At 44.6% G+C, this 25,627-nt stretch overlaps 1 protein-coding gene across 1 annotated transcript; it reads left to right on the plus strand.

Moving 5' to 3' along the window:
• Nucleotides 1-488: 488 nt before the first annotated feature.
• Nucleotides 489-24,789, plus strand: TXLNA (taxilin alpha). Its single transcript, XM_066575031.1, has 10 exons — nucleotides 489-702; nucleotides 8,034-8,330; nucleotides 9,456-9,547; nucleotides 9,635-9,805; nucleotides 11,835-12,029; nucleotides 13,939-14,058; nucleotides 19,323-19,397; nucleotides 19,739-19,831; nucleotides 20,352-20,447; nucleotides 23,460-24,789. Exons 1-10 carry the CDS (start codon nucleotides 570-572, stop codon nucleotides 23,739-23,741), a joined length of 1,554 nt encoding a protein of 517 aa, XP_066431128.1. The 5' UTR covers nucleotides 489-569; the 3' UTR covers nucleotides 23,742-24,789.
• Nucleotides 24,790-25,627: the final 838 nt, after the last annotated feature.

The raw sequence follows: 25,627 nt of genomic DNA on the forward strand, positions 1-25,627 counted from the left end.
ACAGACTGCTTACTGGAACATGAAAAAAAGAGCTCAGGCCGGCTCATTTAAATGGTGGGCAAAAACACTGCTCCACTACCTCATATGACACATAGCTCAGCCATATAACACAAAGCCCCTTGTATGGATATCCCAAATGAAGCTGGCAGCACACACAGCTCTGCTGCATGAACACTCTGCATCTACTAAGCTGTGCTGGCTGTGACTTCTAGTCCCCCAGCACAGAACGTACATCTATACCAAAACATGATTAAAACACAAAATACATGTGGCTAACAAGAATTAGCAAGTTTATTAAAAGCCTGCGCCATCTTTATACAGCTGTGCTGCGGGTTAAGGAAGGCAGATTCCTCACACCGCATGTTGTGCCTTTTTGATACAGTTAGTACGATTGGCGCCATTTTCACCAAGCTGTCCACGCGCACCACACGCCCTGGAATATAACCAGGCCGCCTGGCTCCTCCCACCCATGTGACCGGTCACATGTTCGTGACATCACTAAAGGTCCTTTAGTCAGTGGGATCTAGTACTTCCAACGTCTCCTCCGCGCAGTCTCTTCCCAGTAGACAATGAAGGACCAGGAAATAAAAACTTGCCCAACAGCTGTCCCTGCAGCCTCCTCCGACCCATCCGGCTCTCCGGCCCCCCCAACAGCTCCTGAAGGGCGGGATACAGCCGCTCCGTGCGCTGCTGCCAGCCAAGGTGAGTGCCAGCTCTGCCCATCCTTACAGGGGAAGTCCACAGACTCCGCTTCAGTTGGAATTACCGGTGGAGAATCCTTCAAACCGCACATTAGGTACGTAGTGCCGCCAGACAGCCGCCTGACTGATCAGTGAGGCAGTAATGGCAGCTGTCTGGAGATACCGGCTGCCAGGATGAGGTTATGCTGCCCAGTGTGTTCTTCATCCTCCATGGCGAGGACAGGTGGGGGCGCTGCCAGGAGACGGCGGTTCTGATGGGTTCCTATTAGTGCTTGTCCACACAATGCAGATTGGTTTTAGTCTTTAACCCTTGAGAGGAGGGACAAGGGCCCTTCTCTTCTCATCTAAACTTGGTTTAGGCTAAAAGTTGATTCTACTTCTCAGAAGGCAGCTTTAGGCCGGACGGATTCCATGTTCAGGTGCCATGCGGGCATTAAAAGGTATGAACTTTTGCGGCTTCGCTCGGACATGCGGGTAGGAATTGCGGATTTCACGAGCAGAAGAAAAACTGCATCATGCTGTATTTTAGCGCAGACTGCCTCCATTACAGTCGATGGATGTGAGTGTTCCGTTGCCCATACGCAATTAATGCTGCCTATGAGCGACCGAAACGCCCGCAACTTCAGAGGAAACTAAATAGGGATGCTGGCTGGAGAGGAGCGAGAGATCTGTCTGTACACTGTGCATTGCGTATATCCGCACGGAGAAACACTCGCATCCGTGATCTTCAACGACCATTTAGGCTGGGGTCACACTGCGCGTATTCCCGTCCAAAATCTCGCGGTTTGGCCGCAGCAAAAACCGTGAGACTTCTGCAGGGAGAACCGCCGTGGCTTTGAAGCGGCCCGGCCGTTCGCTCTTCCGCTGCGGCCGGCGCTCCCATAGAGGAGAGCGCAGCCGCAGTGGAAAGAGAAAATAAATAGACATGCTGCATAATTTAAAGCCGCGGCTGCAGTTCCTGCCTGACTTACCGCAGCGGATTGGCCGTCCCGTGTGGACGAGATTTATGAGAAATTTCGTCCACATGGCTGACTAATCCCGAGATTAGCGGCCGCAGGCGGCCTTGCCACGGAATTTCCGTGGCAACCCCGCCCCCCCCCCCAGAGAATAGAGCCTGTTCATTTCAATGAGTTGGTTCTCATAAGTGTGTTTCATATGTGTGTTGCGTGCGTGTAAAAAAAAAAACAAAAAAAAAAAAAAACAAACCTGGTCTATTTTTCAGCGTTTTATGCAGCAAGAGCCCCATAGAAGTCTATGGCAGGTGCACAAAATACACAAGGGGAAAACAGGATAAAGAACACAACTGGTCTTGCGTGCGCAAGAAGTACAGTAACATGTGCAGCCGTACAACACAAAGATTATGCACCTCTTCAAACCTAGTTCATACACAAAAACAGCGAGCATTTTTGCGCATGAAGCAGTGTCACCCCGCCTTAGGGTACGTCCACACGGTGCGTAATCTGCAGATAGTTTCTGTAGAAAATCTGGAGCGTTTTACAGTGCAAGCGAATGGGTGACATTTTAAGAATTCTCATCTAGATACTGGAAAAAAATCGATTTAACTCGACCTGCTGTGTGGGGGTTTTCTGGCCGTTTACTTCTGCATTGGTGGTCAGAGACGGCTTCACTCACATTGAAATCATTGTGAGCGATGACTTCCATTACTTTTACAGCTCTGACCACAATGTGGACCTGGAAGTGTAATCGAAGGCATCACACCCATAGATTTCAGGGGGAGCAAAGCCGTCTATTACACTCCTTGCACTGACGGCGGGCAGGAGGATCAGCTGACTGGCAGGGTTCCCGAGCGGCGGACCTCTGCTGATGAACTGAGGATAGGTCATCAATATTAAATGCCTGGAAAACCCCTCTAAATTCACAGCATTTCAATTTATGATCCGGGGAAATTTCAAATGAGAGGATTAAATCTGCTTGATACTCATGTGGATTGTCATGTGCAGTTATGCCAATGCCTTCATTGGATCGGATGTACCATAAAGGGGTTTTAGAGTAATCCAGTCTGCGAAGAAGGGTGTTACAGCCCAGTCTGAAGAGAGATTGTGATGTGACTTATGTCAGATGCACTGTTGTCATGGAGACCTTCTTGGCATTCTAAACGCCAGATACATAACTGCCAGCCAGGAGGTGGAAGTTGCTGTCTTTTGTGATTTGAATCCAAATAAGGTTTCCATGACAACATGGCACCTGAGTGACCTCAGAGCAGGAATTGTAGCTTGGAAAGTTGTGGAGCTTCTGATATACTTTGTCTGCTGAAAACCCCTTGTACAGTTGTATCCAGGCACCATAAGCTGATACTTTGTAACAAATTCCCATGGATGATATGTGTTGCAGACTATGTATTTAGCTCGCAGAGCTTGTCTAGACTTGTATCCTTTTTGTTGGCAGTCAGCAGGCCTACGTCTATATAGGTATCGGCCTCCGGATATAAACAAAAATGTACCCATACAGTAATTAAAGGAGATGTCCCGCGCCGAAACGGGTTTTTTTTTTTTTTAAACCCCCCCCCCCCGTTCGGCGCGAGACAACCCCGATGCAGGGGTTAAAAAACCCACCCGCACAGCGCTTACCTGAATCCCGGCGGTCCGGCGTCTTCATACTCACCTGCTGAAGATGGCCGCCGGGATCCTCTGTCTTCATGGACCGCAGGGCTTCTGTGCGGTCCATTGCCGATTCCAGCCTCCTGATTGGCTGGAATCGGCACGTGACGGGGCGGAGCTACACGGAGCCCCATAGAGAAGAGGAGAAGACCCGGACTGCGCAAGCGCGGCTAATTTGGCCATCGGAGGGCGAAAATTAGTCGGCACCATGGAGACGAGGACGCCAGCAACGGAGCAGGTAAGTATAAAACTTTTTATAACTTCTGTATGGCTCATAATTAATGCACAATGTACATTACAAAGTGCATTATTATGGCCATGCAGAAGTGTATAGACCCACTTGCTGCCTCGGGACAACCCCTTTAAAGGGAGCTTGTCATGCACTTTATGCAGCCCCATTTAAAATAGATTCTTTTCATGTGCAATTCCTGTCCATATCGACCGAACCAAACGATCTGGCAGGTGATATTCTTCTTAAATGGAACTTGTCATATACTGTATGCAGCCCTCAGGGGGTCTCTAAGAATTTTAGCTTGTTTCTGCAGCTGCCAGCAACACGAGTCCAGATTATTCATGAGGCCCTACTAGCTCCACTCGCCCTCAGTGATAAGCTGTTTTGTTTGTTTTTAGGGTGTTTTTTACGTATGTATTGCTAGTAAAAGAACAGTCATTCGGGATGGCCGGGGCTAGTAGGTCCTGATGAATAAACCAAACTCCTCTCTTGCTGGGCAGCTGCAGAAGCAAGCTGTAAGTTCTTAAAGACCCCTGAGGGCTGCATACAGTACATGACAAGTTTCATTTAAGAAGAATATCACCTGCCAGATCGTTTGGTTTGATCGATATGCACAGAAACTGCACATGAAAAGAATCTATTTAAAATAGGTGTATTTACGTGGGAGAGTTTTCTTTCCCATCTATGCTGCGGCAAAAAAAAATTGCATCTGTTCAGGAATCGACCATTATTCCCTATGCGAGCAAAAAAAAAAATTGCATCAAACGTAAATGTGAATTTAAGGCCTCTTTCACATGGACGACTAATTTATTTATTTTTTTGCAGCGATATAGCTGCTGTCTTCTCACGTTTTTTTGTGTGATATTACTGCATTTTTCTCTTGTGACTTTGTTGCGATGTTTTGGGGATGGCCTTATTTTCTCTGAACATAAGGCCTACCCTAATTTTTTTTTGTATTTTCAGGGGGCTTGAAATATAAGCCATACCCCAAGAATAACCCCTAGCTGCATTACATAGCAGATGAGGTCCTCCCGCTGGTGGTCTTCACTCTGGCACACTTGCTTGCAGTCCTCAGCACATCACTTCTTGGTTATGGGGTTCATAAACCCCTGCCTCGAAGAAGCGGTGGCTCTGATTGGTTGAGCTGTGGTGCTCAACAACCAATCAATGCAGCGCTTGATGAACCAATCACAGCAATCAGATTGATTCATCAAGCGCTGCATTGATTGGCTGAGCCACGGCACTTGAGAACCAACGGGGCCACTGCTTCTTGGAGGCGGGGTTTATGAACCCCATAACCAGGAAGCGATGTGCTGAGGACTGCAAGCAAGTGTGTCGGAGCAAAAGAGACTAGCGGGAGGACGCGGACGGTGCCAGTTAGGTAATGTATTGGATTTTTCTTTTGTTTTTATGTAATGCAGATAGGGATTATTTTTGGGGTAGGGCTTATATTTCAAGCCCGAAAATGCTGAAAAATTAGTGTAGGGCTTTCTAATATTGAAGTCGCATCGCACGAAAGCTACGATTTCATGTGTGGCAACACAGACAAAAGCTCCATAGGGAAACGTGGGCTACAAAAAATCACAAATTGCAGCTGTATTAGGCCTCCTTCCCACAAGCGTGACGGGCTCCGCCGCGTAATATTACGCTGTGAAGCCCGTCACGGCGCCCCCCAGAGCCCCTATACTTACCTGCGGGAGATAGCGTGAAATCGCTTCCCCGCCCACCGCCGCCGCGTCACCACCCGTCACCGCCCACCGCCGCCGCGTCACCAGCCGTGTCACGTGACGCGGCCGGCCGCGTCATATGGCGTCATATGACGCGCGGCGGTGGGCGGGAAAGCGTTTTTTCACGCTATCTCCCGCTGGTTACAGCGGGAGATAGCGTGAACGGACGGCTTCCATTGACTGCAATGGAAGCCGTCAGTGCGTACAGCCCGTCCTCACCCGCAGAAAATAGAGCATGCTGCGGGTGAGGACGGGAGAAATCGCGGTGCGTAATTCCGCGGTGGAATTACGCATCGTGAGCATTGTGCTATTAGGTTCAATAGAACCTAATAGCTGCGGGCAACGCAGCGGATTTTCGCCGCGAATTACGCGGCGGAAATCCGTTCGTGGGAAGGAGGCCTTAGTGATATATTTTTTTATTTTTTTACATTTTTTTTTTCCTTGCAGCATCACATCAGAAAAATCTTTGCGAATATGAAGAAACCCATTGAAAAGCATGGGATTCGCATACATGCGATCTGTAGCTCTGTCACATCGTGCGAAAATCGCGCAATCTTGTTGCCCTTGTAAAAGCAGTCTAATGTTACTCCCTACTGATCCTCCTCTATCTCTCCGCAGCATTTGACACTGTTGACCACAAACTCCTCCTCAGTATGCTTCACTCCATAAACCTAAAGGACACTGGTCTCTCCTGGTTTCCCCCCTACCTATCTGACCGCTCTTTCAGCGTCTTCTTTGCTGGCTCTAACTCTCTTCCTCTTCCCAGGGCTCGGTCCTTGGCCCCTTCCTTTTCTCTATCCACTCTCGGCTCAATTTATTGCAACTCGTTGCTGATTGGCCTCCCCCGCTCCAGACTCTACCCTCTCCAATCCACCCTGAATGCGGCAGCCAGGCTCATCTTCCTGTCCAGCCGCTACTCGGACGCCTCTGCCCTGTGCCGGTCACTGCACTGGCTGCCCGTTAAATACAGAATTTAATTTAAACTCGCTACCTTCATCCACAAAGCCCTCCACAGCGCAGCACCACCCTATATCGCCTCCCTCATCTCAATCCATCAACCAGCCCGGGCTCTCCGCTCTGCTAATGAAACTAGACTGCGCACCCCTCTCATTTCAACTTCTCATTCCAGCCTCCAAGACTTCTCCAGAGCAGCACCTGTCCTCTGGAACGCACTACCAAAGGCTACCCGGGCAATCCAGGACTCGCAGAACTTCAGGCGTGCTCTAAAAACGCACCTCTTCAGGGAAGCATACCACATTCCCTAAACCAAACTCCTCTGTAACGCCGCCTGATAACATGCTCCCTGACCTACTGACTGCAATCCCTGCTAGCCACCATAAACCACTCCTGCAGTCATACTGTTTCTGCCGTCACAGGGCTAAATGTCTGACCATTGTCTATGTGTATAACATCGCTCACACTTCGCCATACCACGCACATCTCCAGCCCCTTTACCTTCTGTATCACCCCACTATTCGTAGTATGTAAGCTCGTTGGAGCAGGACCCTCACCCCTATTGTTTCCATCAACTGATTACTATGTAACCGTGGTTCTGTAATTTTTGTACTTTTGTCTTTCTGTATTACCCCATGTCTATGTAAGCGCTGCGGAATATGTTGGCGCTATACAAATAAGGATTCTTATTATAAGATTATTATTAATGTGAATGCCATTTGAAGATAATGGAATTTTATTTTCTTGCACATGTTTTTCATCAAGTGCAGTGATGTGTTTTTCTCACAAAATGCATCTCAATCACTTTTTTTTTTTTTTTTAATTGTGGGGTTTCAAGTGTGTATTTTGAGTTTCTTGGATTGGTATCGCACTCTCTCATGTAAATACACCCTAACATGTATGGGGGCCTCTCGACTTAAAAGGGTTGTGCCAAGTTTTGCACATATCCCTTAGCCGCAAGATAAGGCATAGGTCTCTATTTAGTGGGGTTCAACCACTAAGACTCCCACCGACCATGAAAAGGGGATCCTGTATCCACCGTATGAATGAATGAATGAAGGATCGGTTGAGCATGCTCAGTCAGTCCTATTTAGATGAAAGAGGAAGCAGGGGACGTTACACCCCTGTTCTCCTAATTGGTGGGGGTCCCATCGGTAGGACCAACACCAATCAAACATCCCCATAGGAAATTAGTGTAAAATTTTGCACAACCCCTTTAAGGATCAGGCAGTTGGATTCCAGCTACAAGTTTGTCTTTTAAGGTCCATTTACATGCAACGATTATCGCTCAAAATTACTTCCAACTACCGCAAATGAGCAATAATCGTTACATGTAGACGCTGCCATTGTGCACTTTTCGTCTGAACGATGATTTTAAGGTGAACTTAAAATCCATCTTCAGTTGCAGACAGATTACATTGTATTCTGCCAGCAGCCCCGATGAGTACTATGCAGCTGTTAGCAAAGCCCAGCATGTGTTTATTTACACACTAGGCTCTGCAAACAGCTCCAGGAGGCCATTTTAATTGCAAATGAAGATGATCAAGTAGTATCATTAAACACTATATGCAAAAATATCACTAAAACTTTCAATCTTTCGAAAGATTATCTTTGCATGTAAATGGGCCTTTACTCAGATGTCTAGCAGAGGCTTTCTCGCGCCTCTATATGCGGAGCTTACTCAGCCGTGAGTATATGAGTATGGTGGTCTTTGGTGAAAAGGCTGTCTGCCAAACGCTCATTTGGCCATGTAGTTTGTATGGGCAGGCTTAATTGTCTCTGGCTTATCTCTCCTGTACAGGTGAGGGAGCCGCTTCTCATGCCGCTCCTGGGTGTGATGTCTCAGAAGAACTTAGCAGGCAGTTAGAGGATATTCTAAATACTTATTGTGTGGATGCCGGCCAAGAAGGAGTGGCAGACTCCGAGGAGACTGACAAAGGTCCTCCAGAGGCTGCTAGGAATGGAGAAAGCAAGCCGGTGGTGCCAGAAGTTAATGGAGTGAAGGAAGAACTTCGTGGTGCAGTGGAGACCAGGACAATCAATGACACCGATAAAGATCACAAGCGAGTGCAAGACAAGAAAAAGGCAAAGGGGCTTGGTGAGTATTAAGTCACTGGAGTCTGCCAATGCAGATAGCAGCACATCTTCTCATTTGATCGGCCTGATAAGTGCGCTAGAGTCTGACACAGCAGCAGACCATCACTTGTATCTCATCCAGACCTCTCAAGTAGAACTGCAGAGTACGGTCTGTGATTCGGAGGCTGGAGCTGCTCCTTAATAATTGTGCTAACTATACAGAAATATTACTTGGGAGCTTTTATAGCAGTCAATGGTATTTTAATTTAGACAGTGAGATTTGGCTGCACAGTTTACTACTGAAGGCGTGTAGTACTGCAAGTCCCAGCAACATGTGCATGGTCAGGAGAAAAGAGCTTCATTACTAAACTAGGCCAATATTTAATCTATGGGAGTTATGGAATAAACCGAGCTATCGTGCAGGCAATCCTTTTAGAGCTCCTAACTGGCTGTGAGGATCAGACCGCCTGACTCCACAACACCACAGCACTTCTGTTTCACACCTTTGGGGCTGTTCTAGCAGGTGTCATTGTACCATCTTGTAACTTTTTTTAGGGTATTTATCAGATGATGACGTATTCACCGTTGTGAAAGTGTCCTCGGTAGAGCTGTAAAAAAGGATGACTGTAATGTGAATCGCTTACTCCTTGGAATGGATAGGAGGAAAGGAGCAGTGGCACGCTGGCATGGAGCTGCCACGTGTGGCTGATTGGGTGACGGATTTGTTCCCTGTCAGCCATGTCCCGGCTCCTTCCTCATGTCTTCAGACTACAGCCGCCAGGCCTGGCTGTCGTGGTATCTCACCACACATTGCAGGCCCTTGGGCGTCACTCGCATATGCGCTCTTTACCACAATACAATGCTCCCATTGATTTCAATGGGGCCTCGCAGGCCTGTGCTCGAACGCGGTGCTTTCTAACGTCGTGATTTACAGGCGCTGCCTGCTTTATTTTTGGTTTGTTTTAAACTGCAAGTCGCGGTATGTCCGCATTCAGTTACATTATGTGCGATACAGGGAAGGTGACACATTCGGTCATCTGCGGCCTTTGTGCAGTGTTTGGCCACGTGACAACGCACAATCCAAGCTGGACATTGGTGCTGTGAATTGTTCCTTTCAGCTGAATATTTTCATGTATTTGTATTTCAGGAAAGGAGATCACTCTGCTAATGCAGACCCTAAACACACTGAGTACCCCAGAAGAAAAACTGGCCGCCCTGTGTAAGAAATATGCAGAATTGGTGAGAACATGGCATTAAAAAACATCTTAGATTTCTTTTTGTCAGTTGATATGATACCACCTAATCTCTTATCTCATGTCTCCAAAGCTGGAAGAACATAGAACTTCTCAAAAGCAAATGAGAATTCTGCAGAAAAAGCAGACCCAGCTTATCCAGGAGAAGGACCAGCTTCGTAATGAGCACAGCAAGGCCATACTGGCTCGTAGTAAATTGGAGAGTCTGTGTAGGGAGTTACAGAGGCATAACCGGACTTTAAAGGCAAGTGTAAGCCTATGTTATAGACATTGCATGCTTAGCGTTATCATGTAAGGTATCCGTGTTACGCAGCTGAGGTACTAGCATTGTAGCTATTCATTATGCAGAGTCTGCAAACTTGCCCAAGCCCTAGTCCCTGAGGTGGCCCAAAAGCTCTTCTGCCCCATAAGGAGACACCAGTATTACAAATAGTTACAAACTAGCACATGGCAAGTTAGGGGCTTTGTTACAGACTTTGCATTAGTGTAACAACATTGGTGTCAAGCAGTTTCATTCGGTTTGCTACCTTAATAGTGTATGATTGGGGGATTTTAGAGGTGTTGAATTTTTTTTCAATGGAGCACCCTTAATCATACAGAATTTGATCTTGATCTTAGCTGCAAGGAGTTCATGATCAGTGCCAGGGAAGGTTTTCATTGCAAAGACTGAACTTCACTAACGATGATTACTCAGGATGTCTCAATCTGACTTCGATGGAGGTCATTGGGAGATGTCCACGTATACAGTCGGCATTTGGGTTGCATCAACCATGCGCTTGCTATCCTGAACTAATGTTTTTGGCAGAACTGTACCAGCTGATCACCAACTTCATTTCTTTCACAAAGCCCAAACCTTCCTGTGATGATTGCTTATGTGGATGACACAACTCTGCTTGCAGAAACAGAAGCGGGTCTGAGCAGCTGATATGTCAGATTGAAACTGAAACTGAAAAAATGGGCCTCTACCTGAATTTAAAGAAGACTGACAACGGCAAAAAATGGCCAAATTCAAACCCTAATTGACAACGAGGCCGTAGAATGCGTGTGAGACTTCATCTTCCTTGGCTCAAAAAACAGGCTGCAGAATCTATACCAGAGATTAAACGCAGGATCGCATTGGTGCGAAGCGCAATGCTAAACATGGACGAAATCTGGAAAAGTAGGGATATCAGTATAGTAACTAAACGCAGGATAGTGCAAACCACCGTTTTCCCCATAGCCATCTGTGGATGTGAAAGCTGGACTGCGAAAACCGCTGCTAGGAGGATTGATACGTTTGAGCTGTGGTGCTGGCGAAAGCTGCTGCGTATGCCCTGGATGGCCAGGGTAACAAACAGAGAAGTTCTGAATCGTGTAACACCCGCTATATCACTGGAGGACAAGATCACCAGACTCAGACTTGGGTATTTTGGCCATGTAATGCGAGCAAAGTCACTAGAAAAATCTATAATTCTTGGACAAATCAGTGGCAAAAGACCAGGATGGCTAAAAACTGTCAGAGCCGATACTGGCATGGATATCACACAACTGAAAAAAGCAGTGCCAAACCGAAAAACATGGAGGGAGCCTATAGGGTCGCCAAGGGTCATGAATGACTAAATGGCTAACGGCAACATTTGTGGCCATTATATGATTTATGCCCTGCTGAATTCCTAATTGCTGTTTTTTTTCTGAGGTAGTGAGTGTAGAATAGCTGCTATTATGTCTTCCATACTAAAAGGAAAAAAAAATTCTGCTCCCTTATCGCGGTAGCAGAAGCATGGAGGACAATATAAACCAGTGCTGAGCGTTTTTAGCTGCAAATTTGGGACTAAAGGGAGACAAAATGGTAGGCTGCAGCAACAGTCTCTGCTTTTGTCTGCTTCCAGCAGCTCCTCTGCGTAGACTTCTATGGGCTATCATCTGATCACTTTGCATGTACAGATAAAATCCATTTGCAGAGAGCTTGAACAGGGAGGAAGAGGATCAGCTTATATGTGGAGAAAGAACATTCTAATATCAATTTAATATAGGAAAATGCCTAAGTATTAACTTTTTGTTTTTTTGATAGAGAAAAATAGTTTTTAGTTGGTCTTACGTTTTTTGTTTTGTGTTTTTTACCTCCTGAGACACCGTTGTAACTGTCACAAGTTTTCATAATGTGTTGGACATATGAGATGCCATTAACTAACAATCTATAATAAATTTGTTCTTTTGAATAACATTAAAAATCTGGTATAAAAAAATATAGCATTTTGAGCACTAGTTTACACTCATCAGTCTTATTGTCACAGGAGGAGGGTGTACAAAGAGCCCGTGAGGAAGAGGAGAAACGCAAGGAGGTGACATCCCACTTCCAGGTGACACTGAATGACATCCAGACTCAGATGGAGCAGCACAATGAACGCAACACTAAGCTGCGCCAGGAGAATGTCGAACTAGCTGACAGGCTGAAGAAGCTGATCGAGCAATATGAACTGAGGGAGGAGGTAAGTTAGAGCGGTCTGTAAGACAGAAACATATGGAGGCTAATCTGCCTTAGCAACTGATTTTAGCAGACACCCCTAGTTGCTTAGATACTTTCTTGAAATAAAATAACTGAAATGCTCTTGTAAACGTACAAATAATGGGTTTGATGTTGATATAGTCTGATTTGCCATGTGATGCTGGATTTTTATTTATTTTTCCTCTCGTCACCCTTTTTTATCGGGCAAACTGGCTTGTTTTATAGGAATTAGTTTCATCTGGATTAATAAAGCTAAACCAAGAATTCTATTAAGGCCGCCTGCAGACGGTCGGGTCAGATCCCACTGCGAGAATTCTCGCACTGGGACCCGACCCGAGCCCCTACAGGGACCAGCGCGGCACTCGCCTGCTCCCGCGGCTTCGGCTCTGTGATGTGCCGGCTGCCCCCCCCCCCAGCCGGTGCATGAGCGGAGCCAGCGGCCGGAGAGTGACATTTCTGTCGGGGGCTCTGCGATCCCCGCACAGAAATAGAGCGTGCCACGATTTATTTTCCGCGTGTGATTTTGTGTGGACAAATCGCGGCCATCTGTATAGGATTGCGTTTTCTAACGCAATCCTATGGCAGCTTCCACGGGCAGAAATTCTGCAGGAAATCCCGCTGTGGAATTTCCTCCCGTGTGCGGGGGGCCTTAGTCTTTTGGGTTTTGTCTTTTTGCTTTTGTTTTTTTCTCTCATCTACGCCACCTTTCCCTTTGCTGCTTGAACGTCATTTGTCATTTATTTATTTTTGACTTGTACAACACTACATGCTATGTTAAAAAAAAGAAAAAAAAATATGCACAGTAACGTACTAGTACTAATGGTGTCTGCTTGGTTACCGCTGGCCATCCAACATTTAACCGGCGAAATAGTACTTCTTGCAGCACTAGATTGTTCTGTTTTTTTTTTTTTTTTGGTTTTTTTTTTTTGTTGTTGCATTCAGCTATGTAGGATCTAAATGGAACCTCAAACACTGATGTGAACATAACCTTATTTGATCAAACGATGATAAATGTGCCTCCATTTTATACAGGGTAGAGACAGATATAGGTTGGTGCATAATACACTGTTAGGCTTCCTTCCCACGGACGGATTTCCGCTGCGTTGCCCGCAGCTATTAGGTTTTATTGAACCTAATAGCTCAATGCTCACGGTGCGGAATTCCATCGCGGAATTCCCCACCATGAATTCACCCGTCCTCACCCGCGGCATGCTCTATTTGCCGTGGGTGTACGCGCGGCTGGCTTCCATTGCAGTCAATGGAAGCCATCCGTTCACGCTATTTTCCGCTGTAGCACAGCGGAAGATAGCGTGAAATCACCTCTCCGCCTACCACCGCCGCGTCATGTGACACTGTGGGCGTGTCTTGCGACGTGGCCAGCGTGTCACATGACGCTGCTGTGCGTCACATTGAAGCGTCATGTGGGACCCAGGAAGCCGGATCCGCTGGTAAGTATGGGGTCTCTGGGGGGTGACGTGACAGGAATATTCCGCGGCGGAGCTCGTCACGGCCGTGTGCAGCTGGCCTTATACTAGCAAATCTGGAAATTGTTTGGAGATGGCTGCAGAAAAATGCTTGACGTTCCATAGTATTGACAGCAATCCGAAATGGCAGGATAGCTGGGGGACATTTCTAATGTCACACGGTTTCCTTCAGTGTGCTTATATAAATAGTGTACTTTTGTTTCTTGCCGACTGGCCTCCTTATGTGAACAAGCCATTCCCTTGGCTGCTTGCTTGGTTCTGGGATCAGTCCGACTTGAGTGGTTCAGTTTCTTACTGATAATAGATGGTATTGTCATGAAACTTGGAAATGTTAGACCCTAGAAATAGAAAATAGTTTCAAGTTTATTTTTACATCAGATGATTCTTTCTCACATCTCTACCCTACAGCATATTGATAAGGTTTTTAAACACAAAGATCTTCAGCAGCAGCTGGGGGATGCTAAACTGCAGCAGGCTCAAGAAATGCTGAAGGAAGTGGAAGAGCGTCACCAGAGGGAAAAGGACTTCGTAAGTTAAACAAAACTTCTTTGCATTTTCCCATTCGTGCTGACTTATGAGCTATGTGTAATACTTTTTGTACCACCTTCTGGTTTTTAGGACTTTTTTTTTTTTCTTCTTATACTCCTTCAGTGAGCCACATGTTGTATCAGGGGTGTAACAAGTAAGCAGGCGATCTCATAGCAAAACTTGTAGTGGGACTGCACTTCACCATCACTACTTTCAGTACTGAAATAAAAACTTTGATTATTTTGGTTTCTCTATTGTACAGGGATAATGCACAATGCGTATTCGCAGTACCAGGATAGTGCATGTGGAAAAAAAAAAAAAAAATTAAAAAGTCACTAGCTACACTGACTTCACAGTACAGGAATTTAGCAGTGATGTCACAGCAGAACAGGGCTAATACAGACTGCAGGGTTAACCATAAGGATATATAGTCATACGAAGGACGGGGCTGGACTCAATTTTCCATGTCATCCCCTCCTCTCCCATCGTTCATAGACATTACTTACTGCACCTTATGTCTGAGTGAAAATTGGTCCGTTAATAGTTGAGCCATATAGCAGCTGCTGTGCCTGCCGCCCTGGTAGTTACACCCATATGATCTATCTATAGTTTTTATTTTTTACCAACTAAATAAGAAAAAATTGTATCTAATTTTCCAGGAAGCTGTAAATAGAAGAAAATACTTTGGAACCACACTGTACTCCAATGAATAGGCTGCTTATGTGTTGTATTAGTTTTCTTTTTTCACACTGTCAGGGTGCATTCAGACGACCGTATATCGGCTTGGTTTTCATGCTGGCCGATATACAGCGTCTCTCTCTGCAGAGGGAGGAGGCTGGAAGAGCCGGGAGCAGTGCTCTGAGCTCCCACCCCCTCTCTGCCTCTTCTCCACCCCTTTGCACTATTTGCAATGAGAGGAACTGGTTTTTTTGTTTTTGTTTTTTTTGTTTGTTTTTTTTTCTTCTGAATTTGCTCCGCCCCATCCTGCTTCTCCTCATTGAAAATAGTGGAGAGGGGGCGGGAGCTCAGAGCACTGCTCCCGTCTCTTCCAGCCTCCTCCCCCTGCAGAGAGGGACGCCGTATATCGGCCGGCGTGAATACCTGGCAAATATACGGTCGTCTGAATGCACTCTCAGGCTGTATTCACACAAGGGTTTGGATGCTGTACAAACTGTACTGAAAAGCACATTGGCAGAATCGCATGCGTTTTGCTGCAGATTTAAGACATGGTTGCATTATTTTATTTATTTATTTATTTTACCACAGCCAAACTGCGCACATGAATTGAACACTCTTATGATTAATTTCTCCTTGGTTACTTGAGGTCATTTAAACGTTTTTGGAACACCCAGCTAAGATTTAAGGCTATTGCACAGAGCGTTTCTGCCCCGCACGATGAGTCCAGGAGCTGTCGGCAGGCGGTGTTTCTCCGCCTCCGTGTTTTGCAGGGCAGAAGCTCTGCTGTCTAATAGTACCCTAAGGGTGCCTTCACCCTTGTGAGAAAATCACACTTTTTTGAGTGATGTGTGAGGTGAGTAAAAACGCAGAATTATGAAACCAATGATTTTCAATGGTTTCCTTCACATTTGCGATGTTTTCACTCATGCGGCGTTTCAAGAGAAAAAATTGTTGCATGCATTTTGCTTTTTGTCTTTAATTTTTTATTTTTTTTCTTCTGCAGTGTAGACAAGATCTTAACAATTTAAATCCATTTTACTGTTGTAAATGCTGCAGATTTTCCTAATGAAAAGTCTGTGGCAAATATGACCTGTGTGGACATACCCTTGGGGTGCTACTACAGTGCGGCGTTTTTGTCTGCGCTTACAAAAAAGGCACATAAAAAATGCATTCATTCTTGCGTGTTTTTTTTTTTCTTTCTCTGCATTAACAAAAAAAACTCCTGGGTAATAGCACACTAAGGGTACATTCAGACGACCGTATATGGGCCAGGTATTCACGCCGGCCGATATATGGCGTCTCTCTCTGCAGGGGGAGAAGGCTGGAAGAGCCGGGAGCAGTGCTCTGAGCTCCCGCCCCCTCTATGCCCCCTCTATGACTCCTCTCTGCCCCTCTGCATTAATTGCAATGTGAGGAGGCAGGACATGGGCGGGGCTAAGTTCTGGGAATTGGCTCCGCCCGGCCTCTCCTTATTGAAAATGGTGCAAGGGGATGGAGAGGAGGCAGAGAAGGGGCGGGAGCTCAGAGCACTGCTCCCGACTCTTCCAGCCTCCTCCCCCTGCAGAGAGAGACGCCATATATCGGCCGGCGTGAATACTTGGCCGATATACGGTCGTCTGAATGCACTCTAATGCCCACACATAACAAGTACCTGATTGATTGAGCAATGGAACCAGCTAGGCAAACAGGCTAAATTGTTGGTACTTGTATTCATCTGTGATTGCCCACAGCAAAGACCTCACTTTGATAATTGTGTCCATTTAACCAAGTGCTAAGCAATCAGTTACTCAGAATAGAGAACTTAAATTCTTGAAGACTCATTAAAGGGGTTTTCCAGACAGCGACGGCTGTCGGTGCCAGGCTACACCAGGGTTCGGAGCAGAAGCCGCTGGTTCCACCCTTGTGTAGTGACCGGCACTCATAATTGCAGGCGCAACGCCCATTGATTTTTGAGCCCCGGCCACTACACAAGAGGTGGAAGCGTCCGCTTCCACTCTGAACCCTAGTGTAGCCTGGCACCGACAGCGAGCGCTGGCTGGAAAACCTCTTTTTAAGCTGTATTCATACAGTTTTTGCAGTGTTTTTAATGGCATTTATTGTCTTATAAAAACATTGCAGCTAGTTGTTAGCTAACAGTCTAAAGTAAATTACTGAGTCTATGGTGTTTTGTGGGGGTTTGGTGGTATAGCATCTGTTTCCCATAGCTTCTCCATATGACTTGAAAAAACAGCAGAAAAATGCATGCTTTACCTAATGCAAAAAAGCCACCAAAATGTCTGTAAAAGGAATTCTGTGAAAAACTTAAAGCTTGTGGTGAATTTACAGGTTTTTCAGAATACTGAAAAAATAGTATGTGTGCAGGAGGTCATATGTAGGACTAAGCTGAAGAAAATGCGTTTTAAGGGGTTGTTAAAGTTATGAAAGACCTGTTTTAAAGGTTCTCTGTGGTGTAAACACAAAAAACCAAGAGCTCATACACTCTGCTCCTCGTTCGTTCACAGGCTCCGGTCTACCTGCTGACCTCTGAGCCGTGTCTAAACGAGCTGCTGCAGCCAATGACAGTGGTCAGCAATTATCACTGAGCGCTGTCATTGGTTGCCGTAGCAGGTTTACGGAACGTCACAGGCTGACTGCGGTCTGTACACGCAGTGGAGACCCAAAGCCGCCTGCGGGGGATGAGCAGGGGGAGGTGAGTAATGGTCTCTTTTGTTCCTTTTTATTTGTTTTACACCATGAGGGATTCATTAGGAAGGCCTTTCATAACTCTGACAACCCCTTTACAATAACACAAATTCCCCCAATGGGTTAAATAACAGTTACTTTATTGCAACGTGTTTCGGCATCAGAAAGCCTTTTTCAAGCAAGAACAATAACAGCAAAACACACATATAATCTCATATGCAATGAATGCTCTTACCTCACTAGACACCGCACACCTTGTGCGTCCCAGCGGGAGGGGCATATCCAGTGACGACATGACGCTCGTCACATGGTACTAAAGAACGCAATGAAGCGTTCCCATAATGAATTATATGGAATGCACGCTCTGCATTCCATTTTTACTACTATAAGACCCGATCCGTTCATAAATATGACATTGTAATATACATTATCCATTAATTAAAAATAGAAAAACAAAAAAACATTTTACATTTTTTAATTGTATTCTTTATAAATTTCTGACAATGTATTAAATAGGTTGTCTCGCGCCGAAACGGTTTTTTTTTCCCCATAGACCCCCCCCCCCCCCCCCCCCCCGATTCGGCGCAGGACAACCCCAATGGATGTGTTAAAAAAAAAAAAAACATATTACTTACCTGAATCCCTGCTCTGCAACGTCTTCCTTCTTCCTACTTCTTCCTTCACCAAGATGGCCGCCGGGATCTTCACCCACGATGCACCGCGGGTCCTTTCCCATGGTGCACCGTGGGCTCTGTGCGGTCCATTGCCGATTCCAGCCTCCTGATTAGCTGGAATCGGCACATGTGACGGGGCGGAGCTACGATGACCAGCTCTCCGTCACGAGCGGCCCTATTCACCAGGCAGAAGACCGCACAGCGCAAGCGCGTCTAACAATGCCAGAAGACAGCGAAATAAGACGGAGCCATGGAGACGGGGACGCCAGCAACGGAGCAGGTAAGTGAATAACTTCTGTATGGCTCATAATTAATGCACGATGTACATTACAAAGTGCATTAATATGGCCATACAGAAGTGTATAACCCCACTTGCTGCCGTGAGACAACCACTTTAAGTGTATATTTATAATGTGGTATTTTTGAAGGAACACTGGCCATTGAGCTTTTTTTTTCTAATTAATGGATAATGTATATTACAATGTCATATTTATGAATGGATCGGGTCTTATAGTAGTAAAAAATTGAACGCAGAGTGTGCGTTCCATATAATTCATTATGGGAACACTTCATTGCGTTCTTTAGCACCATGTGACGAGCGTCATGATGTTACTGGATATGCCCCTCCCGCTGGGACGCACAAGGTGTGCAGTGTCTAGCGAAGGAAGAGCATTCATTGCATATGAGATAGGTAGGTGTGTGTGTGTGTGTGTGTGTGTGTGTGTGTGTGTGTGTGTGTGTGTGTGTGTGTGTGTGTGTGTGTTGCTGTTATAATTGGTTTTGCTTGAAAAAGGCTTTCTGATGCCGAAACGCGTTGCAATAAAGTAACTGTTTAACCCATTGGGGGGATTTGTGCAATACTGTGCCGTGGATCCCGTGAGCGCTGAATCTACTTTTCTTACTTGGATATTCATTGCATGAGGACTTCTCTGGGAGGAGAGGTCTGAATTGATATCAGCTGGCTCTCTGGTGTTTTGCTGGATGGTGAATCAGGCTGGAAAACGTGGTTTCCTTGATTTTATGCCTTCTTGGATGCTGGGTGCCAGTGGGACCCCTTTGATAAGGTGGATCCCACTGAGCACCAGGTGAGTCCTTACTCTCTTTCTTATTTTATTGAAGGGGCGCGGTTTCAACTAATCTGATCCCCTTTAAAATAACGTTGGTGTCGGAAGTACTTCATGAACAATCCTTATTGTGATGTTTGATATTAACATTCGTTTCTATACATAGCTCTTGAAGGAAGCGGTGGAATCTCAACGCATGTGTGAGCTCATGAAGCAGCAAGAGACCCACCTCAAGCAACAAGTAATCGCTTTCTTTTTCTTATACTCCAATAATTTTCAGAGAATTTGCTTATTTCTTCTTTGAACAAACGACTAGAATATGTGGATGTTGCGAAGAGTGATTTAAGGAGCTGATTGTATATGGATTGATCTTTCATGTTTAATTTTTAATATCTTCAATATCAATCACTCATGATTAAAAATAAATTGAGAAAAAAGCTGCTGTTTACCATCCATACACAATCTAAGTGTTATTTGGGAAATGGCAGACTGCAAAGTCAGAACATATATATCTAAGATTCTTATCGATGTTGGCTGCTGCCATATGTAACTTTAACTTTCTTCCTCGTTTGTTTCATTCAGTTGGCCCTGTATACAGAGAAGTTCGAAGAGTTTCAAAATACTCTTTCTAAAAGCAATGAAGTCTTCACAACCTTCAAACAGGAAATGGAAAAGGTGATTTAATGATCCGATTCCTTTTTTAACAGTGCCATTGCACAAGATGCTGCTTGTTCAGGATTAGAAAAAAGGGGTTCCCCTTCAGCAGTGGCACTGTTGTCCAAGGACTGTCTGATTCTGCTACTCAGCCCCACTCCATGTTTTGTTATAGTGCCCCATGATTTCCCCTTCAATACATATTGTGGACTAATAAATGTTTATAGGGAGTTGGTATAATTAACACAGTATTTTACATCCTGACTAAACTCTCTTCTGAGGCTTAGTATATGATTTACCCTGATTGCTGATGGTGTATCAGTGTTTTATATTATGAACACCCTACTCTAGTAGCATACTAGAGTGGTAGCCCATGGAAACTATTTTTGTTTAAGTACTTTCTACATTTTGTATGGTAGTCAAGGTGTTCATCCTGGATGCCGGACTACCAGCAAGAAACAGCCTGAGTTCCCTGCATAACTTTGCTCTATAACTTCAACAGGAAATTGTTTCTTAGTTTATTGCTTCATTTGTCATGCAGATGACCAAAAAAATTAAGAAGTTGGAGAAAGAGACAACCATGTACCGCTCCAGATGGGAGAGTAGTAATAAGGCATTGCTTGTAATGGCTGAGGAGGTGAGTACAACTCATAGAACTAAATTAGCTTTCCTTGAAAGTCACATCAGACTTGCCAGGATATAAGGTACCTTTTACACGGCTGATATTCATCCAACTAATTGCTCATGCAAGCAGTTATGGGCAACTGTCAACCCATATACATGCTGGCCCCGACAGGGCACTGACTGAGTTGTTCAGTAGTCCCCAGTTTTGTTTTAGTGAACTTAACCCCTTAGTGGCGAAGCCTGTTTGCGCCTTAGTGACTGAGCCAAATTTTGGAAATCTGACGTGTCACTTAACATATTATAACTCCGTAAAGGCTTTACATATCCAAGTGATTCTGACATTGTTTTTTCACCACATATTGTACTTCATTTAAGTGGTAAAAATAGACCAATAGAATTTGTGTTTTATTTATAAAAAGTGCCAATATTGGGAAAAGTTTGAAAAATTTGGCTAGCGCCGATCGCATTGCTGGGGGAGGGGAGGGAATGCCAGCAGCCCGGGATGACAGCTCCATGCTGTCGGCTACCTGTGGGCACCGACAGCATGAAGCTGTCATGTTCTCAGCCAAGAGGGCTTTAATCCAAAGAGGATGCATGTTTTTACGTCCTCTAGGATTAAAGCCCACTTAGCTAGAACGTAAAAAGGCAATGGGGCCGTCACTAAGGGGTTAAAACAGAAAAACTACTGAACGACTTCTCGCTAAGTGTAAACAGGAATCGCCATATCTTTGAGAGCCTGTTTGCCGTGAATGGAGGCAGGTGGTCAAAAGAGATGCTTGCTCCGTTGTCAGACAGCTTATCACTCTTTTGTGGAAGCACATAAGTGATAGTCGCTGGGACGGTTGTCACGCACATATATGCCTGATAGTCGTACCTTAAGAACAAAGTTTTGTGGTTTTGTTTTGGTTTTTTTTTTTTGTTTGTTTTTTTTCCACTTCAAATTGATATTTTGATTGTAGGGAATAAAAAAAAAATACTTTTTGCAGTCGTAATAAAATATCTGGAATACGATACTCCATTCATTTTTTAAAATACATTTTATATTCCATTGGGCTGTATATTTTACTACAGTAGCTACTACAATAAAAATAAAACTAGTCAATACATATAAGTACAGTAAAATTCCTTTGGAACCACAGCATTAAAACTCCATCTTTTTATTCTAGTAAAAGTACCGATTCAGCCAGTATTTCATACAATTAGTGCAGGCTTAACTGCAAAAGCTAATAAGACAGTAGAAGTTAAAGCAAAACTACAACCTCTGGAAAGGCTGCTAAGCAATTATAGGCATATTTTATCTATACAAAAATCAAATTGCAGCAACTTCATGCACTCCATGCAGGACCAGAGCAGATGAGTATAAGTGAAGCAAAAGTAATTTTTCTAAAATGGTCAAACACTGAAGAAATCTTTGGCTTGTTGTGCATGGATTGCATGAGCCATGTAGTGTAAATTGTTTGACTATTTTATCTATAGTAGACCAACTTTGCATAGCATGCATGCTAAATGTATATGTGGCTGACTTTTGGCTTTCCTGAAACAGATTGAAATTGGCGATAGATGAGATGCCCTTCTGCGTTTTGATCTGCTTATTATGTTGTTTCTAGTATATCTGATGCATTAGCTTGTAGCCCCTGTAACTGAATGTTTGTTTTCTTTCAGAGTATTTAAAAGTTGTTAAAGGGGTAGTCTAGGAAATCAACAAAACGGTCACCATCTGCAGTCCACAAGAAACACATCCTAGAATGTAACAAAGATTGGGTTGATGAGATCTGAGGAGGGAGTAAAGCCCTGGTTGGGTAGAGCCAGATATCACAAGGTTTGTTCCTGTCAGGCTAAGGGCAATGAACACTGCAGTGTTGGGCTCTGCCCCTCCTGTGGCTCCACTCTTTCCCCTCAGGTTTCTTCAACCAGTCCTGGTTGCACTCTAGGATGGGTTTCTCACTGTCTGCAGACGGTGGCCATTTTGTTGCTTACTTAGAACACCCCTTTAAAAACCCAAATTGGAAATTTTGGATGTCTTTTCCAATTTAGAAATTCTGGTGACAAAGATGAGATGGAGGTGTGGATCAGTCTTTGCAGCAGAAAACTGTAGTGGATGGGGGACAGTTATGCGATATTCAAGCAGTTTGGATTTATTTATTTTGTTAATCTGCAGCTGAAGCTCTAATTTCCGCCACTGAATGACCAGTAAATTAGTCCCTTTTCCAATACCGTGAAGCTAATCCGTGGCAATAATGGACATGTGGATTTTATGTTCACTATTCTGCGAGAATATTTTCCTAATCTTGTGAATGGGGCATAAAATACCCCACTCAGTATTATTGCAGGTACAATGTCACTGAGTTCTGTTAGGATTTAGTTGTAGAATATGGTCCTAAACCATGAAAGAATCCTCAGTATGTGAACACTGCCTTCACAGACACAGTAGCGAAAGACAAGACAGGATATGTTGCTATTATGTCCTGGTACTTGCGAAGAGGGACTTGTCAAACCTTAGGAACCATTTTTAAGGTTGACTACAGTATATTGCTGCAGCTATGAGGTAGGTAAAGTTCCCTGGTGCAAGCACAGAGTCATTACTGACTCCTAGGGTGATGTCACAACGTGACAGTTTCTTGGCTGACTGTTTTTGCGAGGTGGTTTGCCATTGCCTTCCCCCAATTATCCTTTACCCTCCAGCAAGCTGGGTACTCATTTTACCGACCTCGGAAGGATGGACGGCTGAGTCAACCTTGAGCCAGCTACATGAACCAAGCAGGGATTAAACCTTCAGCCTTCCATTCTTCCGAGGTCAGTAAAATGAACCCCCTTCTACAACCTTGTGTATCTAGCATTCCATCTCCCCTTTGCTGCCACTACAGGTTCTTCTCCATATCCCATTTCCCAGTTATCTTTTTTTTATTTCTTTCCCATCCCCACTCCAAGCTCCCATACTTCTGTGTTGTGTAGTAGCACATTTCTCTTGACTAGCTGTAAGTTACAACTAAAAAGTGTAACAAAAATATCTAAAATTTCCTTCCAGAAAACTCTCCGTGACAAAGAACAGGAAGCTTTGCAGGCCAAAATCCAAAAATTAGAGAAGCTCTGCCGGGCTTTACAGACGGAGCGTAATGATCTGAACAAGAAGGTGCAGGGCCTCAGTGGACCTCCAGCTGTCTCTCCAGAGACCACTCCAGATGATTGTATGACTTGCCCAGCACCCACCAGCAGTGAGAATGTAGAACTGAACAGCAGTGGTGTATACGAGCAGAATGCACCACAAGTCACAGCACCATCTTCTCTTCCAGCTGCTGCAACTGAATAACACAGATGGAAATGAATGATTCATATGTCCTCATTCCTTTTATAAAATAGCTTCCACTTTTATACCCACCTTACACTCGCACTTCCTCTTGCTTTTTTGTTTTTTCGTTTTTATTTTACAAATATAAAACTATCCTGTAAAGCAGTCTGTATACCATACACTTGGCAATCTTCTCTGGAGCTGCATTCATTCCGCAGGTTGCCTGTACACAGTGTAGTTTTTGTTGTCAGACACTTTTTTTTTTGTCTTGATTTATTCTAAAGAAAATAATTTAATAAAACGAATACATACTAACAGTGTAAAACATTTATAACAGCTGGAAACTGGTCTAAAGGATCTCGGCTAGTAAAGTTTACGCTCATCAATCATTGATGCATGTCAATAAATCATATCTGAAGTTTGCATCATGCATGCAATGTGAAGCAGTCCTTACTCTTGCTGCTAATGCGAGGACAATTGCATACATATGACATCTTGTAGACAGTCCTCCAAATGGTTCCTCTGCAGCATATTTTATACATAGTATTGCCGCAGAGCCTAATCTCCTCACAGATGGGACTGATTATGAGAATGGCTTTTTTCCCTATCTCTCTGTATGAATGGAGCAGCATCTGAGCATTCTAGTCATCGCTATAGGACTGCCAAAGAGAATCGGTGTCCATTGTGATTCAGTATCTGGCAATCCCATAGAGATGATTTTTGTGCATGCTCAACCATTCCTTGAGTCATACAAGGGAACAGGGAATCCCTGCTCTAGTAATCATTGAAGGTCCCAGCAGCTGGACCTTCATCAATTAGACACTTATTGCCTATCAACAGGATACATTTAAAATCTTGGAATAATCTTTTTAGGCAATTATCTGAGGTTAGAGGGGGAAAAAAAATTGTCCATTTTATTAATCCCAGAAACTGTGCTGCACATAGCGAGGGGCGATGCTAGATCAATCAATATAGCTTACTTAGTTTTTGCTATGTGTTTTGCACCAGCCTCCATTACTTCTTGATGGCATGCCTATGTGGAATAAATATGAACTGCACCTTGTTTGTATTTATTGCCTCTGCTCTCTTAATTAGTGGCTTGACCAAATCTGTTCAACCTGTGAAGTATCATGCTTTTTGCTTCAGTATATTTTGCAGTATTCTCATTGCTGTAAGCATTGCTTTGTGTTCTTGCACAGAAACACATTCTGCTTTGTGTAGAATTCTTTATTATGCACACACAGCAAGTGTTTAGTTATTAGAGCGCTTCCGTAGAGTAATTGTTGTGGCTCTAACACAAATCCTTACAGCGTTACTGTTATGTCTTTTCAATTGAAAGGGAGCTTTGCGACTCTTATGTGTATGATTGTTAAAGGCTACTCTATATGTCTTTTTACAGGAAATCCTTGCTCTTCATAAACTAGTAATAGATCTTTCCAAGGATTCTCTTTGGAAGTGCCTTGGAAAGATGTCCCATATCTTAAAACCAGTAGTCTGAAAAAGAGAGAACCAAAATGTTCCATTATAAGAAAAAGCAGTACGGACCTCTTCAATCCTTCACCGATCCAGTGCTTAGGCGGTACCGCACCAGTCTTTGTTTACTGGCTGCCAGTGATAACCATACCAGTATATGACTGCTGAAGCAAATCGGTGACCTCAGTGTCATTTGTCATACTTGGGCCTCATTCACACGGGCGTATGAGTAAAACGCTGCAAGCCTAGCAGCGTTGGACTCATAGCAGCTCCGACGCCCTGCTGGCAGAGATTGTGTACGGGCTTCAATAGGCACTGTGCATGCTCAGGATTATGATGTCCCGGACATGCGCAGTGTGACTTTTTTTTTCCTTCCAAATTTCCTGATCGGTGCAGAGTGGGGCTCTGTATTAAACAGTGCCCTCTCGCAGACA

The sequence above is a fragment of the Eleutherodactylus coqui genome, chromosome 1, assembly GCF_035609145.1.
Source record: "Eleutherodactylus coqui strain aEleCoq1 chromosome 1, aEleCoq1.hap1, whole genome shotgun sequence".
Taxonomy (NCBI): Eukaryota; Metazoa; Chordata; class Amphibia; order Anura; family Eleutherodactylidae; genus Eleutherodactylus; species Eleutherodactylus coqui.